The following is a 20078-nucleotide window of genomic DNA, read 5'->3' on the forward strand; positions in this document are numbered from 1 at the left end:
CACGGGACCAGTTAACGTGGCGTGATTGTTAGTAAATAATTATTTATTATTAAAAAAAAAAAAAAGCGGGGAGACGGCCATGGGCGGGGCGAGCTCGTCGCCTCTGACCCCGATGGACATGAACTCGCGCGCATATAGTTAATACGTAGGCCTTTTTGTTAAATAATCTGTGACATGACAGCTTACTAGGGTTAACAAAATTTTTGACTTTGATATTTAATTATAATTTTTACGGGGTATTTTGTAACACGTTGTCTATTAACACCCACAAATGTTGTTTACAATGAAGAAAGCGTTTTAAGTCGCTCGATCGAACTAACCGTACTGGTCTGCGAGGAGCTGCACCTCCAAGTGGCGGGCGGACTTCGCGAGCTTCATCACGAATATAGGGGAGCCCGGGACCTCGGCTTGGACCTGCACCAGACAATAACATTCAATATACATATGGACTTTTTGGTGGGAACGCGAGGAGTGCAGTTGTGTGATTTGTTTTATTTTGTCTATTTAGTGTTTCTTCAGGTTTAAATGTGTAATAGCGGTGGTTTATTTACTGTTTAATATCTGTGAAAGTGCACAAATGTGGGAAAATGAAACAAAGGTCGTAACTTCTCAGGATCCTCCAAAAACTCCACTGAAAAAATCTAAGTAAACGACCACCATTTTACTGAGATTATATTTCATCCCATATCATCTCATCTCATTTCATTTCACTCCATATTATCATTTTTCATAAAATTAAGAATATATTTTAAAATAAGACATGACTTAAAGGTCTTAGTTACCAGGTCATAAAATCCCTTAAAAACAATATACAGATTGCTTCTAATATAATGTTATACTTTGGGAGGTGTTAAAGGAAAACGTCTTCTTGCATGTATTCCATTTTTAATTATCACGTTAATCCTAGTTTACAATTGTGAAGAAGACATGTTTCTGGGTGATCCGTCTTATTAGGGGGACATACGAGATTACACCTATTAATTATGTTATATACTAAGTACTATGCTAATACTATGCCATGCTATGCTATAATATATAAGTATACACACTTCACTAATTCAAATTAGGTATTAGTTATATCTAGTATATTTTTTTATGATTGAAAGATTACTGGTGGCCCGGAGGCCTTTCCAGTTTCACCAGGGCAGTTGGCCAGCAATGGCTCAACCAGGAGGGGTGGAATTTGCTAACAACTGTCCGAGCGCCTCTGAAGGAGAGACCTAACAACTCAAGAGCAATTGCTTGCTTGCTTCGCGAATGAATCTACTACTAGATCGGAATCGCGACCAGCTGAGAAGATCCGAGAAACTCAAGTGGGCTGACATATATCTAGTGTCTCATTCTATTGCGAGCGTAGCTTATACTATCTTTCCGTTTGAATACCACAATTCATTTATTATTTGTGATGACTAACAAAGCCGCAATGTAAGCAGCAAGGTCGTTGACCCCGGGCATCAGCTGATTTATTTTCTTTACAAGTCGCTTCACTGAGACCATACGGACCTGTCTAAACATGTTGTTGAAGTCATCCGGATTCTCGACTTTCCTTATACCCTTGCCGCCGCCGCCTTCCGACGCCTTGATCATAACGGGGAATCCTGCGCAAAACGAGAATCAAACGTAAGTAAATGTAAATATAGACTTGTGTCTACTGCGACCCTTTGAATTTGAGATAATATTTCTTGAAGATAGGCTTTAGCAATTTCTTCTCTTTAAATTTTTATTATTGCTTAGATGGATGGACAAGTTCACAGCCCATTTGATATCATGGTCACTGGTATTAAAGTAGCTTTTACAGTGCAACGCCTGCCCCACCCTTCAAACCGAAACGCATTACTACTTCGCGGTAGAAATAGGCAGGGTGGCGGTACCTACCCGTGCGGACTCACAAGACGTCCTACCACCAGTATTACTTCCCATCATTCATGCGATGAACAGATTTGTTCATTCTGTGTCTGTTCAATTTCTTATAGGATGTAATCATATGCACAGCCTAGTGTCTCGTATACTATCAGCGATAACCTGATCTTTATCTTAAATTAGTTCTTACCAATTTTCTGTGCAGCCTGCAGCCCGTGCTCCGGTGAGGACACGCAGCCCTTCGAGAACAGCTCCGATGATATCTTTATCTTCTTCGAATTGTATTCGGCCTTCAGTTCTGTCGTACGGAAATAATTCACACGGTTAATAATAGACCGACTGACAACTAACTATGTATGGAAACTATGGAAATGATATGAATACAGCGGTATAATTAATTAAATCTTACAAGTTGTAAATGATAAAACGCTTTTGCGGTTTCCCCACAATTTACTTTTGTGTTTGGTTTGTCTATTATTTGAATTGAGTTTAGTCTATTATGTGTGTGAATAGTGCTAAGCGTGTGTTTTTTTTTTGTGATGCCACCTGAAGTGAATTTTGTTATTCCTGATTTCTCGATCACTACACTATTAATGTTATTAACTAGTGTCCGTCCAATAGCCGAAATTCGACTGTAATCAATGACACCTCAAGGCTTAGTTTCATTTTAATGCATCACATTTTCTCATTAGTTGCTACAGAACATGATAAAACACAAGATATCTGTCAGATGCCTGAATCTGGTTAACGACATTTTCAAGATAACGTAGCGTATATACAAGTTCCGAACATTCGGACCGTCAGTTTACAGAATAATGTCACCCCGGTGGAAGTGGAAGATCTTTCCTTTATTGCTATTCTAAAAGTTCTATTGTTGACATTTGAAAATTAACTCTGATAGTTGGAAAAACAAAAATATGTGAGAGAATCACAAACCGAGCATAGAACGGTATGTAAAGGTATTTTTATTATTATTTAGAGTTGATTAAAATATAATAACACAGTTTATGTATTTAATGAAACATTAAAATGGAAAGAAAATTGCTTGATTATTCCAAGACAGGATGATAGATGCTACTCATACGGACCACCCATACATACCATACCCTAATAATACAATTAATTGAAGTGATTTAACTTACTGCTTCCGCTCCAAGGTAGGGTAGGTATGTCCGCAGTCTGAGCCACAATGGATGATGCGATTTTGTCTCCGAGCGCCCACATGGCCTTCTCCGGGGGGCCTATGAACACAACCCCGGCTCGGTGCAACAGCTCCGGCAACTTGGGGTTCTCGGAAGCGTGACCCCACCCAGCCCATACGGCCTGGAAAACCATAGATACGATTGATTATACAGCGAGTCACTATGCTTCTGCATTTTAAGCTGAGTGTATAGCATCGCTTTGTGCTTAATTAAACTTGCACATTTTTCAAAAGAGTAATGACAATGCAATAATTTTATATATCAAGTCATAACAATCAGATGAAGGTAACTAGAATAATAATGATGAGTGTTTTTTTTTAAAACTATTTAAGCCATATTTACTTTAATCCAGATCTAAATATCTTAGATCGAATTCATGTATGCTGTTTACTGGGACAAATAGATATCACAAAATGTGTTGCAGCCCCCACCTGGAGGCATAAAGTATAATCTTAATTGTATTATGTCTCTTCCAGCCTTCAAACCATTAGAAATATTTGTATCACAGTTGACATTAGCAGAGTTGTGGTGTATGCTTCAAAACACCCTCATCATAATCATCATCGTCATCAGCCCACAGTGGTTCACTGTTGGTCATAGGCCTCTCCCAATCCACACCACAAACACACAAACACCCAACCACCAATAAAAACAACATACCTGAACTTGCGTTCTAACTGCTATATCAACAATAAGCTCCACATTGGCATAATTGTTATTATTCGATCCACCAGGCACTGGCACATAATGATCAGCCATCTTTATATATTCTGCATTTGCTTTCAGATCTTCCGGGGTCACCTGGTAACAAAATTGTTCTGTACTTTTTTGTGCTTGTTGTGTAGATGAGTTCATCATGATGTTACTTGCTTTGGGAAACCCAGAGATTTTAAATTCCACGAACTTCGAGAAAGGAGCAAAGCCAAGCTGCTGCCTACAAATGATCCATATTGTGTCATACAGCACAAGTAACAGTCTACACCACTCATCAACTGTTCAGGAGCATTAGTAAGCATTTACTAAAACCAGTCTATTAGCTTATTGACATATTTTAATGACCCTGTAGTCTTCAGTAGTGAAACTAACATAACACAGTAATTTATTTGAATATTACTTACCATAACCACAAATCTCACAGCCCGTTCGTTCTTGAACATCTCGTAGGACCATCTTCGAATTGAACGCATGCATTTTACAGCACCAATACCGTTATTAGCTATCAATACCTTTAAAATAACAATTATATATATTACATTGTTTATTATTCTACATAACTACTCCTGTTGTTTACTAAAGATACCACTTACTACATGTCTATACTATAGGTAATAGTATTGTAAACTTGTTTCCTAATTAAAGCCTCCCTGAGTAGCTACTCTGATTGCCGAACTGAAGATCGAAACTTTTACAGTTGGTGATTGTCTATCATTATTTAGCGAAAAAAGATAAAATAACCTTAGTTTTTCTTGTATTTCAAAGCAAAAGATCTAATGTTCTACTTGATCATATGTCCCATAGAATTTAGCATTGCTTAGGGGATCAAAAGGAATGTTCTACTTGATCATATGTCCCGTAGAATTTAGCATTGCTGATCAAAATGTATACAAACAAATTCTTACTTTATTTATTGGCTTCGTACCCTGGAACCGTCTCACAAACTCTTCTGGAGTGGCAACTGTAAAATCCTTTTCTTGGAAACGCTGACTGTGCACCACTGTTCCTTGGGACATAGACGGCCTGTCGATATTTAATGAATGTTATTACCTTGGAAGAATGTGGTTTATCTGATTCATGTAATTATTCACAGAATGTTATATTTCAATACTTTTAGGACGTATTTTATGTTCATTACATTAAGCAGGCCAGTTGCAATTAGTAGTTCTGTAGAAGGTAAAACATAGTATTTTTTCCTTATCACTTGACTTACAACCACTTTACAAATGACCACTTTGAGAGATGGGGTAGAAATCATAATAATAACAACTATTTTAACCATCAAAACAAATTCATAATAATGTTAAAAAAGCTACAACATGCCTTACTGCCAGTTAAAATGCCTTTAAAGTTTAGTTTTTCAGCTTAAGCTAATCAGCAGCAATCATCAAAATAAATAAAAGAAAATAATTTTAGTACAAAAACTTTGAAGTTTCTTATTGGAAAACAATAATCATTCAATTATAATTTTTAATGTTCACATTGTTCTTATTCTATGACATCTCACATGCTTTAATACATTTCATCTTGATTCATTTTTGGTGAAACCAGCACAACCTCTCGAGGTCACTGGCAGTAGGTAGACAAAAGAAAATGATTAAGTGGTTTTTGTTTGGATTTCCTACAAAAATAGTGCATACAGGTTTTTTTTTATTGCCATACCATTTTTATAGGCATACGGCCTACCTGATGGTTACCGTCGCCCATGGATTTCAGCAATGCCAGGGGCAGAACCAAGCCTCTGCCTACCAGACCAGTACATGTTGCAATTTTCTTTGATACCAACGAGTGTAAGCAAAACTAACTGCATACTATTATAACGTTTCCAAAAAAAAAAAAAAGTTACCCTCAGCTGAATATGTTACAGGTGTTAACTCCATTCATGCATTTATGGTGTGTAAAACAATACATTCTGCACACATATTAATAATAATAATACATTATATTTTATATGGTATATCCTACAACAACTCAGTAAGTTGATTTTAATAATTGATTTTAAGACTGTTTATTTGGGTAATTGAAAATCTTAAATTATTTTAGAATTAAGTAGGTATTCCACTTTTTTAAATATAATATATTCTACCTAATTTATAACTAAAAAGACAGTAATAATCCTTATTCAAATAGAAGTTACAAACACTGGTTATTGACCAGAGGAAATACAATCTATCTGCCATTAAATTTAAATGTAATCTAACACTTACGTCATACTTATGTATGTATGTATATTATAAAATTAAATCCTAAAAAATATGTGTCATCTTTTCATATAACTGCGAAATTAGTTGAACAGGGTAAGCACCTATAGTTAATGTGTTCTTAATAATAAAAACAGTCTAACATTAACGTGTCGTAAAAAAAACTTAATTTGCTACCTGTAAAGCGAGGGTTACTTAATAATTCACTAAGAATGTTATTAGAAAACGTCTTTTATAACAGTAAAAAGTGAAAACGTAGCGACACACTTTGTACGTGTTTTAACCAATTTGCCATTTATTTTTCACTTTAATATTTATTTAAAACTCAAGAAAGACATTTTATGTACGTATTGACAATGTTACAAAATTAATTTACTTAGTAAAATGTAATTAAAATAGTTTCCGATTAAAAGTAAATTTTCTCTAACCTGTATGGCGTATCAGAATACAGTCCGTTCATCGAATTATACATTTTATTTAAAAAATTAAACACACACACAACTGACACAAGTCACGTTAATTCTGTTTATAAATATTTTTATATTAATCTTTATTTATGAATCATGAGAAAAAAAAAACATTACTTGCGCCCGTAGTAGCAAGCGAATGTTTTTAATTATTTTGACGTACAAAAACCCAACCAAAGTACCCGCGTGATGATCGTACGATCGCACTATCTTGGTCCCTCTCATAAGTTAAGCAGCATTAGAGCGAGATCGCTATACATCCTTATGTGCCAATCTGAGGAAATTGCAATGAGGTTTGCAACAGAAACCGTTTGGAATTCTCAGTAAATAGTGTTGGGTCAAGCTCGATCGATAATAAGCATGTATGAGAAATGACACAATTAACGTTCGCAGCTGATGCAAAATATCAGTTCGTAATTATAGCTACATAATCAATTGCAATTGCTGATGTTTATAAACATTAAATAGATAAAATAAAATTACTTAAGTAGGGATTGAATGATAGCGAACTTATTGATTCTTGAGGCTTTTAAGTCTATGCTACCCTTGTGTTTCTAGGCTGTGTTTACAATCTAAGAATTTGTTTTTGGGTATATTTCATTTACGGCTAAACTCTGCTGCCGTAAGTCAAGCGATGACAGACTTTTATGAGAATACCATCATGCGGAACCAAGGCATGGTAGAGAAAAAGCTTTACGATACAGTTTATAATAAATTTCACTCCCTTCTCCTGATCCCCAAAGTATTTCAGGCTTCTTCGTATATGTATTCATTTCATCGGGAAAGGGACTGAATATAACGACGTCGTATCTGTTCTACACATTCTAGATAAACTTTACAAATAAGCAACCAGTACGATAAAGGACTGTGAAAAACCCCATTCTCCGACCCAAACAGTTAACAGCGCCATCTAGGCGGGCTTTAGATAACCCACCGACAGAGGACCCGTTTTTTAGACCCAGATGCTTACAGTCCCAGTACAGATTAGGGCATAAACAGGGTAACGCTAACGATGGTATTATCGCCCTAGACACGTCATTTCGGATCCTCCCGATCCATTAACGGTGCTTTTAGGTACCTCAAGCACCGGTCACCGTCCTCGCCGAGCCCGTGGCTTGCGACGAAGGGCTCGACGAGTAAATCAACCCATAGACACAGCCCACTGAGTTTCTCGCCGGATCTTCTCAGTGGGCGTTTCCGATCCTGTGGTAGATTCTGCGAAGCACTGCTCTTGCTATGGCCAGTATTAGTAACACTCCCGGTTTGAGCCCCGTGAGCTAACCTTCACGACAAGGAGAAGCTGAAATAGCCTCTCTAGGCTAACAGCATAGGTATAGAAAGAAAGTTACACTACCACTCGAGTTCTTGACCTCAATTTATAAAAAGTAACAAATTATTTAATTGTGGTTTTATTAGTGTTATCGTATCAGGAATGAGCAGCACTACGAGAACGCGATTATATAACTTACCATAGACACACCAAATATTAATTAGGTTCATGTGGTTCATAGATAATGCACTTAATATTATATATAGTTTCAATGCAAATATTGATGGCATCTCCGGAAATTCTTGATTTTAAATAAGGTACAATAAGAAAAAATACTCATTTGTTGTCAATCATCTATAACAAATAAGCTTATAATATGGGACGACTGACTTCATACATTACATGCTAGTGAAATTTTGTTTAATTCAAACGGGTCATTGTACATTGGCTTACAGAAGTTAGAAGGCGTTCAAAGTTCAGTATCGCGAGGTAATCTACCCAACTGGTCAAATAAATAAAAAATTTAGCTCCGATGCACGATTATTTAACACTAAATATTAATGACTTACAGTTAACAGGTTTTTTTTTTATGATTGAAAGATTACTGGTGGCCCGGAGGACAGGTGACAGACTGCATAATTATAATCTAGGAGTTATTTACGTTCCAATTTGCACTGATAAGTTTGTTAAGTACTCGTGATGCATAACAAAATCCCGCGTAAAATGAGAAAATAGCTTATTTCCCGCGCGTTTCATAAATGAAATGCCGTTAAGACGTGATTAGTTTATTTATTGAAAAATGAAACAAACAACAATCTACTTTGACGAACCTGTGTTTTTGTACGACGATATGTCGTCCTGGGTTCTTTTTTGTTTCATCATAATAATTAAAAGTAATTTTAATAATTTTTCTCACTCAATCCAGTATAGTAAAGTCAAGTAGGTACTTAGATGCATTATTATAACCAACGAACAGTTGAGTTTACTTGATAATCCATATTTTGCAAGTCATGTACCTATTGATAGATTTACTTGAATATTATCATAGTCCTTGTTATTTGTAATATTAACACTATGAGATTATGGTGTTTTGAAGAAGATTTTTATTTTATTATTTATTTATTTATTAATGATAGATAAACAAGGTGCAAGGTTTTGTTTTTTGTTCAACAGACATAACAAGTAAAACCTTGATAAATTGGTACAAAAAAGTAGCCGGACGGACTATAATAACGCAATAAGGTGACGCAGTAGGTAATTAGTTTCGTTGAGTATGGAAGCGATAAGGAACATTATTGTCTGCGCCGTTTTTATTAAATTTTTTTATTCTTGTAGACGTCGTGGCCTAACAGCCTGGCCACGGGACATTCGCCGATGCGAATATTCGCGCGGTGCGAACGGCGAAGCGTCTAGCGACTAAAACAAGCGCATAGAAATGTACCTAACAAGCCACGCGCACCGGCGACCGGCGAAGCGACCGGCGAAATGTACCGAGCGAATCGCGCGATGCGGTGGGCGAGCAAAACAAATGCATGAATACGGACGGCGCGAGCCACGGAGTCGAGCGGTAGTCGCGGCGAATAGTGCAGTGATTAAATGAGTTTAGTTGTTTTCGCCGCGAAAAATTAACGCCGAAATTTTTATATTTTTTATTTATTTTTTATTTTATATTTTTAAAGTCGTCGTGGCCTAACGGACGTCCGGTGCAATCGTGTTGAGCGATGCACCGGTGTTCGAATATCAGGCGGGTACCAATTTTTGTAATGAAATACGTACTCAACAACACTCAACGTTCACGATTGATTTCCACGGTGAAGGAATAACATCGTGTGATAAAAATGAAATCTTCAAAATAATAATTTGCGTAATTACTGGTGGTAGGACCTCTTGTGAGTCTACACGGGTGGGTACTACCACCCTGCCTATTTCTGCCGTGAAGTAGTAATGCGTTTCGGTTTGAAGGGTGAGGCAGCCATTATAACTATACTTGAGACCTTAGAACTTATATCTCAAGGTGGGTGGCGCATTTACGTTGTGGATGTCTATGGGCTCCAGTAACCACTTAACACAAGGTGGGCTGTGAGCTCGTCCACCCATCTAAGCAATAAAAAAATAAAATAGCTGAAATACTAGCTAGACCAGCTATTTGGAAGTCTAGCCACCCAAAGTATTTCTCGTACTTCTTGTGGAATTCTCCATCTATAGGTATACTCCGATTCTTATTCAAATCATGTACTTCACAATCTTTTCCAAATAATAGGTCCTGAACCAAAAAACTATTAATTTGTAAGCAATATCGAGATAATTTCGATATAGACATTTCGCTGTCGGACTTCCTTACTAGTCGCGGCGGCGAACGTGAGTACCCGTGGCCTGCAAACGGTGCTGCGCGAATGGTCGCCTCGCCCACCGCTTCGCTGTTCGCACCGCCGATCCCCGTGGCCAGGCCGTAAATGATAAGACGCCAGGTATCAAATTATCAAGCCATCGACTCTGCCAATGTCTGAATCCCGCGGGCGGGTACTAATTTTTCTGATAAAATACGTACTTAACAAAATATGTTCACATAAGACTTCCACGGTGAAGGAATAACATCGTGTAATAAAAATCGAACACGAAACAGCTATAGTTTGCGTGGTTGCTACTAGTAGGGTGTCTTGTGAGTCCGCACGGGTACCCGCCAACCTGCCTATTTCTGCCGTGAAGCAGTAATGCATTATGGTTCGAAGGGCAGGGCTGCTGTTGTATAGTAAAACTGAGACTTAGAACTTAAGTCACAAGCTAAAGCGGCGGCATTTACGTACATTGATTCTTGGCTCCGGTAACACTATATGGGCTGTGAGCTGCTCTACCTACTGAAGCCATGAAAAAATTAGTGCCGCGGTCAGTAACGGTCTCAGTGTGCTTACTGCGAGTTTTTTAACGTTCTCGATAACGTAAGAGTTAACTTAAATTTGTATGCAGTCGGAACGTTTGCCTACGTTTGCCGCTAGGGGCGCTGTTCCAACTGCATAGAAATTTGAGTTATGATTCTATCACCGGATCGGAATGGCGACCTACTAAGATGATCCGGCGAGAAACTCAGTGGGTTGTAACTATAGGCCACCCATAGTTATACCTATCAGGCCCTTGACAGACTTAGGCATAGTCTCCAGCGACACTATTCTACTTAACCTTAACACATAATTTTATTTAAAAAAAAACAAGTTCACTCACGTGGATAACCAGTTTCATAAGAAAAAAAAAACATATTATGTTTTAATTAATTATTGAAACATCAATCATTAGTTCAATCAGAGTGTTTATTTATAAAACCATTATAATGCCATTAAGGATCGGCAATGAACACGGTGTTTCGAATTATTGAGGCATTTTTGTTCCGCAATAAGAAATCAAAGCAGAAATACTATTGTTTCATATCTCGACTATTGTTACTGGCAATGAATTATGGTGACGTTCAGCCTATTTACCTTCAGATGGTGCCTTCTCCATCATCAGAGACCGATCGTTAATTTGAGGTAATAACGTTAATATGCCTTTTTTTTCGGACTAGGTGCTGAACCTAGGGGGTTCGTCGAGCGAGACTTGACAGTCTGCAAATGTTGGGAACAAACCGCGGGCCCAAGGGTCTTACCTACCAAACGACTCCACGAATGTCAATTTGCTTAGCTTATCAGATGTTCTAGGAAAATCTTTATCCGGATACACTTCACACAAGATCTATATCGCGGGTCGTCTTTTCCAAGATCAATATTAATTTTAGCTTCACATAACTATCACGCCTTTTTATTTTTATTGCTAAGATTGTTGGGCGAACTCACTCACCTGGTCACCGGAGCACATAGACATTTGCAACGTAAATGCGGCCACCCACCTTGAGACATGAGCTTTGAATCTCAGTTATACAGTACATCGACTACCCCACCCTTCAAACCTAATGCACCACAACAGACCTAGGCAGGGTGTTAAAAGACCGCCAGTATTATTATTATTATTACGCATGTATTTATTTCGGGTTTGATTTGACCAAGATGTTATTCCTTCACCGTGAAAACCAATCGTGAACATTTGCTTCGTATGTATTTCATTTAAAAAATTGGTACCCACCTGAAGGATTCGAAAACCGGCCCAGTCGTTTAGCTTTAAACGTATGCACCGGGCGTCTTATCCCGCAGGCCACAACGACTTTAATGCTTGACTGAGATGTTCGATCTTGGGCTTTCTTATGATGAATCGATTTACTGCCGCGTTGCATGTTTTTTTATTTATTGCTTAGATGGGTGGACGAGCTCACAGCCCACCTGGTGTTAAGTGGTTACTGGAGCCCATAGCCCATAGATATCCACAACGTAAATGCGCCACCCATCTTAAGATATAAGTTCTAAGGTCTCAGTATAGTTACAACGGCTGCCCCACCCTTCAAACCGAAACGCATTACTGCTTCACGGCAGATATAGGCAGGGCGGTGGTACCCACCCGCGCGGACTCACAAGAGATCCTACCACGAGTAAATCTACCTTCGCAGAATCTACCGCCGGATCGGAAACGTGACCCACTGAGAATATCCGGCGAGAAACTCAGTGGCCTGTATCTGTGGGTTAATTCACTCGTGGAGCCCTTCGTCGCAAGCGACGGGTTCAGCGAGGACGGTGACCGGTGCTTGAGGTACTTAAAAGCACCGTTAATGGATCGAGAGGATCCGTAATGACATGTTTAGGGCGACGTCGACTGTTTACCATTTGGTCCACAGGATCGGGTATTATTTTTTTTTTTTTTATGGCTCGAGTCTCTTCTTTTACGAATGACTCTGCCAATGTCAGGTAGAAGGATCGGGTATGGATTTACCTTTGTGATTAAAGGTGCGCTTTATCAGGTATTCGCATAAAAAAATCGATGTTTTTAATTGAGCTTCAATTAAGTTAACTCTATTCAAATAGCTGAATATTTTTTTTTGTTATGATATGTTTTCGAAATTTAGTAAAGTTGTAAAAATTTCGCTCAAACCAAATAGCTTTTCAACCCTCGATATAATTCGTCTGTCCGGCTGTATGTTAGTGAACTCCTCTTAAACGGCTGAACCGATTTTGATTAAAAATATTTGCGTGTTTGTTCATGTGGATTTGAATATGGTTTAGTTAGATTCACAAACCGATTAGCTACAAAAAACATATAATATTTTTTTAATAATAAAAGTTTGAAACTTTCGTATTTAAGACTTTTGTGTACAGAAAGTCTGTTGGGTTCGCTAGAGAAAAGTTTAAGTTTATATAAAAAAGCAAAACTTAAAGAATTGATACATTACCAATTTGTTCCATCTCTTATTTCAGACCTGCACGTTGAATGAAGGTTGTTTATTAATGTAATTATTCTAGAAAATACTATTACTACACTCCTTAAACGATTTTGGCCACGGCGACCACTTCAACTCCGTTTTTAATTGTCACGGTGTGCTCGTATGTGTAGCCGGTTTCACGTCATTACGGATCCTTCCGATCCATTAACGGTGCTTTTAGGTACCTCAAGCACCGGTCACCGTCCTCGCCGAACCCATCGCTTGCGACGAAGGGCTCGACGAGTAAATTAGCCTATAAACACAGCCTTTCTCGGCTTTCTCGCCGGGTCATCTCAGTGGGTCGTGCACATTGCAGACAGGCGAGTACACCATTATAATAGTTGTAAGAAGAAAAAATATAACATTATACATAATAATAATAATATGTAAATGGCTTTGCAATATACTAAATTGACGTCACACCTTACAATGCTCGCAGTGCATACCGGAACATAGCTTTAAACACAAAACAACGCCGTGTTTGTTAAGAGCCATAAAAGTGTTTTTTATAATTTTTGTAAACATTGTATACAGTAGACTTTGTCGGAAATATAGTAAAGATAAGCAAATAAACAGCTTTGTAAATAAGTAGATATTATGACATTTGTTGCAATAACATTTGCCCGTGAATTCCATTCGAACATCCATAATAGCGTTGAGGTCAAATTATCGATAACAGATGTAACGTTGATGCGCATTTTCAATTGAGTCTCAGAACTCTCTAACAAAACAAACAAAGCTTCTGATACGCATAAATTTGGTTTCAACGTTGATTGGTAATCTATTAAATAATCGAACACAAATGACGATATGGGCTATAGGTATCAGGATATGGATATATCAGGTGGGCCGTATGCTCGTCTGCCTACAAGGGCAATAAAAAAAAACAATTTATGAATGCGAGTGATAGTCTATGTTAGTGCGCGCGCCATCTTTAAATTTAGGTCATTGTTTGCTCCCGTTGATGCATATTAAGGATTGCTTTACAATATAATTAAATCGTGCCTAATCACTATGATACGAGTTTTAGTTAAAAGCACTTGCGGGCAGTCAAATTAAAATTGAAGTGCCTTTAAGACGATATTTTTACGTAAATTCGACGGTCATGTCATTTTTTCCCGCTGAAATTTTTTGTAATAGCTAATATAAATTGTTGGTAGCATCGGATATACCTACAGTAGCAACAGATAAAGGCTTTTCGTTATTACAACAGAGAAATATCCTAATTTAGCATTCGATTATTGTTTTACAAGATTAGATAGGTAATCTTAAATACGAAACAATATCTTTATTGAAACTTTTATGTATTATCGAATTATTATTTTTCGTGAATGATTACGTTGCGTACTAAAAATAATATCCAGATAAATGACAGACAAATTTAATCAGTAATTCTTTATGATTTCATTTTTTTTCTTAAAATAACACTAATTTGAAATCAAATAATTTTTTTTCACAATACAATGCCTTGTTTTAGAAGGATAACTAGTTGGTCATTACTGGTGGCCAGGAGGATCTACCGGTTTTGCCGGGTCAGGTGAACGTGCATGGTCTCAGCCCAGGGGTGGGATTATGTTAACAGCTGCCCGAGTGCTTCGAAAGAAGAGCTGACATCTCAAAGGCGGTTATTTCGTGAATTCAACCAAAATGCCATTACCTAACTTACTGAACGTCAAATTATGCCAAATGTACTAGTTATATAAGAGCCACAAGGTTAGAACCGACGGAGGAAACTTCCAATTTATTTTTTATGTTTGTGAGATTTCTGGTGGCCCGGAGGCCTTTCCAGGTTTACCAGGGCAGGTGGGCGAGCAAGGGCTCAGCCAGGATGGGTGGGAGTTGCTAACAGCTACCCGAGCGCCTCCAAACGAGACCTAACAACTCAAGAGTAGTTGCTTCGCGAATGAATCTACTGCCGGATCGGAATCGCGACCCGCTAAAAAGATCCGGCGAGAAACTCAGCGGGCTGATGCTTAGGTGACGTTGCATGTCGAACTCTTTGCCGAGTTCGACGAGTACGGTTACCGAGGGCTTCCAATTTCACCCACTTTTAATTACTCTTTTCCTCTTTTAAATGCACATTAAGAATTACATTACAAAACATTAATAAAAAGGAGTGGTGCTAACCTTTAGTTCTTATCTCATTTGTTAAGTAAACTTACTATTCGTAAAGTATTACGGATAAATACCTAATCATTAGATGCGATGACATTTTAGAAAACGAAAACCGGTAGGCAGTCAATCGCACATCCGCTAATTCATTAATGAATTAAATACCTATGTTATTATAGAGTAATTAATTTCTATGTTCCATTGCTATTCCACGCTTTGGTTTACATAGCAAGGCATAGAGAGCCAGCTAGTTTCGGCGAATGAATTAAAAATCTGGAGATGAATTCGAAGATATATCCGATGTTCAACTGAAATACGGCCCTGGCTTCTACCATATTTGGCCCAGTCTTCACTATTATCGTCGCAAATCCCAAGCTTGCCTTTAGACGCGACAGGCTCATTTGAAGTTCTGCGTCGCACACGCTACCTTCTCTAAGGAATTTCATAATAAACAAAGTCATTACTACGAACGCAAGCTAGCGACAAAATGTTTTGTTTTCATTATGTAATACGCGCTGGATTTCCTTATCTAGATGAATGTTATTGAGCATAAAACACGCCAGATACGTACCTAACTGATTAATTTAATAAAATTAGTGGCTCCAGGGTCGACCCACGACTGCATGCCTTCATGCTCATTAGGTCTGGTTAAGTAATAGACGTTTATCTAAACACGGCTGTTGTGTGTGTGCGCCATGTAAATAATTTATAGTTCAATGTCAATATAATTTTTCCTCTTGTTCAATCGTCATTTATCCGATCCGAATTAGGCAGAAGGTTTTATTTAAAATCGTTCTAGATTGAACTGGTTTATTATTATCCGTTCAATGTTCGAATATCGATTCAGACTATTTTCAAATTAGGTTTTATTTTGAAGAGAAAAAAAAGCATTGCGAATTCCCAAATTTTTTGTTTATCAGTTATATCTGTGACTCCTTAATGAGTTATAGAAATATGTTAACAAACAAGACAAGAAGTCATCTTTGGGCTTGCAGTTCGCTTCCAACATCTGCGGACCGTCAATACTCACTTAGCGCGCGCTCTAGACGCGGGGATCTCACAAAAAATACAGCAAAGGGAAAATTTAAAACAATAGCGAATAAATAAATAACTGGGAACAAATCACTAACGGTCGTTCGGCCCCAAATTATTTCTTACTTAATTACGCCCATTTCTACCGTGAAGCAGTTGCGTTTCGGCTTGAAGGGTGGGGGTAGTCGTTGTAACTATACTTTAGAACTTATCTCAACCACTTAACACCAGGTGGGCTGTGACCTGGTCCACCCATCTAAGCAATCAAAAAAATGCAAATTAAATATAAAAAGTAAAATTATAATCATATAAAAAATATAAATTGTTTTTGGAACCGGAGGTTCTTTCTTTATTTTGATTTTCAATACGAATATTCTATGACATAAAAATTCATTTTTTTGTTTTTTTTCTTAAATATTAATTGATTTCCGCTATAATAAAAAACAAATAGGCGAGTTTTGTGAATTATGTAAATGATTTAAAGGATATATTTTTGGCGTGATAAGCAAACACGTATACGAAAAATTCTAGAAATCTCGTTTATACAAACATTACATAGAAATAATATCAATGTATTTCCTTCAACAGTTCTGTCGCTTGGTAACAAATGAATAATTAGTATCATATAAAATAGAATAACAAATATTTCCTTTCGCAGTTCCACTGTACGTAGGCGAGATCAGGAACACAGATCGCAGGTTTGACAACAAGTTTACATGAAGTTTCAAGTGTCTAGCTTATACAATTAATGGCCCTTAACCCATAGACACAGCCCACTGAGTTTCTCGCCGGATCTTCTCAGTGGGTCGCGTTTCCGATCCGGTGGTAGATTCTGCGAAGCACTGCTCTTGCTGCGACCAGTGTTAGCAACACTTCGGTTTGAGCGCCGTGAGCTCACCCACATGTTAGGGCGAAGCTGAAATAGCCTCTCAAGACTATCAGCATAGGTAGGAAAAAAAATGGGCGACCAGACTGGCTCTTCCGGGAGCCGGTAGTGACGTTGAATTGGCCATTCAACCTATTCGAGGAGTAAGTTTCGAAGGCATGATGATAAAAAAAATTGGTACCAATAAAAGACTTACTGCAGAGTTCCAACATTAGGGGGCTTTAAGAGTCGACTGTCCACTCTTTCCTCATTCTTCCTACTTTCATCCCCTTCGTTTTCCTCAGGGTCCGTGTTGAGGGTCATCTGAAACTTCTGCACGAGGGCCGAAGGTATGACCTCTGCTTCGTCATCCTCGAACGACTTCGGCTCCTCGCTCTCGCCGAGGACGAAGCGCTTGGAAGTCCTCCTCTTCAGCATATTCAATTTATTTCCAAAGTAATCAACTAGCGCAGTCAAATTTTTCAGCACCGCACCGAAAATATTCATGAAACGTCACGACATTATAAAAGTAGCGTCAGCACGAAAACCAAAAAAAAATAAAAAAGTGTTGGGATTTTTAAATTTCACTAAAAAAAATCACAATCGATAAACCGTTTAATTATTTTATCGATCTTATATCGCTTTATCGATAACGCGCCCGCTCTTACAGGTCCTCTCACACCGACGCGCTGGACTGTACTGAAGTCTGAAGCGTCATTTACTTCCAACGATGTACAAAATATCAAAATCGAATCTAAACTCAAATAAAATTGACTTTATGTATTCGTTAATATGCGTAATTGTTTTTTCTTCTACTACTACTACGCCGAAATAACATTGGTCATTTTTAATACGCTTTTATTAGCTACTGTAACGGAATGTAACGGAATCTTTGAACATGATTTTGACCCCCTTCAAAACGTCGGATTAACTCGAAATTTGGTATACTTATTTAAGGACCGATGACAATTCAATATTTAAAAAAAATTGAAAATTTTGAAATTCAATTAAAAAATGAAAAATAAATAATAGTTTAAAAAAACTAACAAAATACGCTTTTGTAGAAAATCCACTAAAAAATAGAAAATAAATTTTAATAAATTTGAATTTAAAATAGTATAAGAAAAAAATATTTTATTGTAAAAAAAGCTTGATTGACGCTGGTACCTTAAGATGAAATACGGCATATAGGTACCCTTCATATAACGCGGTAGATGCGTTCCTAGTCCCCCGTTGTGCAAAGTCGTATTGTATGAGACTAAAATCCAGTAGAGAAGGAAAGTAATTTTTCTCAATGAAACATCTCAACTATGCCTGTATATATTTTTTTACCTAATAAACATAAAAAATTATCAGTAAAATTTCAATTATTGGGTGCATCATGTAATTTTCTAAATAATTTTGAAACAATAATTTCGTTACCATGTTGTACAAGTACCGTGTTAAGAGTTTTCGAGAATTTTTTCTTTTCACGTTACAATGGAATCGTGTTGTAAAATACCGTGTTATAAGAAGTATATTATGTATATTATAAAAAAAACAGAAACTCCAAACAATACTAGAGTTGTTATTGTAAATAACGCAATCATTTGAATTATATATAACACTATTTATGTCAAAATATATATACATACACCCAAGCTTTTCAAATAATATATTAACTTGCATACAACAATAGAATTTATGCAACAATTTAATTAGCGATATATTATCTAGCAAAAACTTTGTACCCATTTTTACGAAAGTTGCGCGGATGGAAGAATATGAAATTTCCAATACTTATAATGAATATAGAGAAGGAATGCTATTTCTTTTTAATTATGCATAAAAAGTACATTAATTCAATAAAAAAAAACACATTACACACACTACCATGTATTTGACCATCACACGCATTTAAACTCTTTTGTTAATTGCTAAATTCTGTGGTCAAATTGAGAATAGATTAATATTGTTTGTCTATAGTGTAGCCTTAACGAAATCTGTAATTATAAAAGCACAAATCTTTGACAATAGAACCATAATAATATTCAAACTTATAATCTCAATTAATTATGGTCGAATTTCGACCACGAGGCGACCACTAGTACAATTAGACGTTGTTGTCCTTAAAATTGAAAGGATCATGGAACTCAATTCTAGGACCGGTCTAAATCTAACCTCAAACCTACTCAGAGATCCGCTCAAATGCACACAAAACTATCATCAATAAGGTTAAGATAAGACTCCATTAATACTGTTCTCTCGATCGACTCTCTGTGCTTTCAAGGATCCCAAGCACCGGTCACCGTTCTTGTCGAAACCGTCGAAATTAAAAGCCTACTGAGCTTCTCGCGAGATCTTCTCAGTGGATCGCGATTTGAATTCTGTAGTAGATTCAGAAAAGCACTGCTCTTGCCTACTGCCACAGCTAGCTAATCCTAGAGAGACTTTAACTAATTTTTTTTATTATTGCTTAGCTGGGTGGACGAGCTCACAGCCCACCTGGTGTTAAGTGGTTACTGTAGCCCATAGGCATCTACAACGTAAATGCGTTACGCACCTTGAAATATAAATTCTAAGATCTCAGTATACACTGTTACAACGGCTGCCCCACCCTTCAAACCGAAATGCATTACTGCTTCACGGCAGAAATAAGCGGGGTGGTGGTACCTCCCCGTGCAGACTCACAAGAGGTCCTACCACCAGTACTTTTCAATTTGTTAAAATATATAGCAAAACGTTCCCACTATTAATAACCTAACAAGTTATTTTGTGCAATTTTCAATATTCATTGTAGATTGCATCTTAATTAACTTAGTGCTTAGCTTACTGCGAGACCCGGTTGTGAGTTAGAATTAATTAATTACTTGCGGTAAACGAGTTTATTATCTCTGCAAATAGATCGGAGAGTTCACGAAGCGCCTCGACTTGTGAGGATTGCATGATTGTGCCTAATGAGTTAGAAATAGGCAAGACTGTGCCTATTGGCAGAGCAAATTTTTTTTAATTGCCCGTGTAGGCAGCATACGGCCCACCTGATG

General features: G+C 37.4%; 1 protein-coding gene and 1 long non-coding RNA gene across 5 annotated transcripts in view; one reads left to right on the forward strand and one right to left on the reverse strand.

Annotated features, from left to right (window-relative positions):
- LOC101738903 (acetyl-CoA carboxylase) overlaps positions 1–20078 on the reverse strand; it is a 113290-nt gene that overhangs the window by 51874 nt on the left and 41338 nt on the right. Inside the window, exons 2-9 of one of the 4 annotated variants that reach the window (XM_021351021.3) lie at positions 17273–17519; positions 4682–4799; positions 4181–4288; positions 3723–3863; positions 3003–3183; positions 2051–2158; positions 1504–1598; positions 321–414 (exon numbers count right to left, since the gene is read on the reverse strand). In XM_021351021.3, the coding sequence (XP_021206696.2) occupies positions 321–414; positions 1504–1598; positions 2051–2158; positions 3003–3183; positions 3723–3863; positions 4181–4288; positions 4682–4799; positions 17273–17519 (1092 nt within the window). Of the gene's footprint in view, positions 1–320; positions 415–1503; positions 1599–2050; positions 2159–3002; positions 3184–3722; positions 3864–4180; positions 4289–4681; positions 4800–6405; positions 6641–17272; positions 17563–20078 lie in introns of those variants that run through there. The other 3 variants (XM_004930701.5, XM_012694321.4, XM_012694320.4) reach the window with 3 other exon arrangements.
- On the forward strand, positions 6033–17846 carry LOC134201133 (uncharacterized). The gene is made up of 4 exons (XR_009976335.1): positions 6033–6073; positions 14524–15023; positions 16849–16888; positions 17361–17846. It is a non-coding gene; the product is annotated as an uncharacterized LOC134201133 (long non-coding RNA).

This window comes from Bombyx mori, chromosome 23, assembly GCF_030269925.1.
Source record: "Bombyx mori chromosome 23, ASM3026992v2".
In the NCBI taxonomy this organism is placed as follows: Eukaryota; Metazoa; Arthropoda; class Insecta; order Lepidoptera; family Bombycidae; genus Bombyx; species Bombyx mori.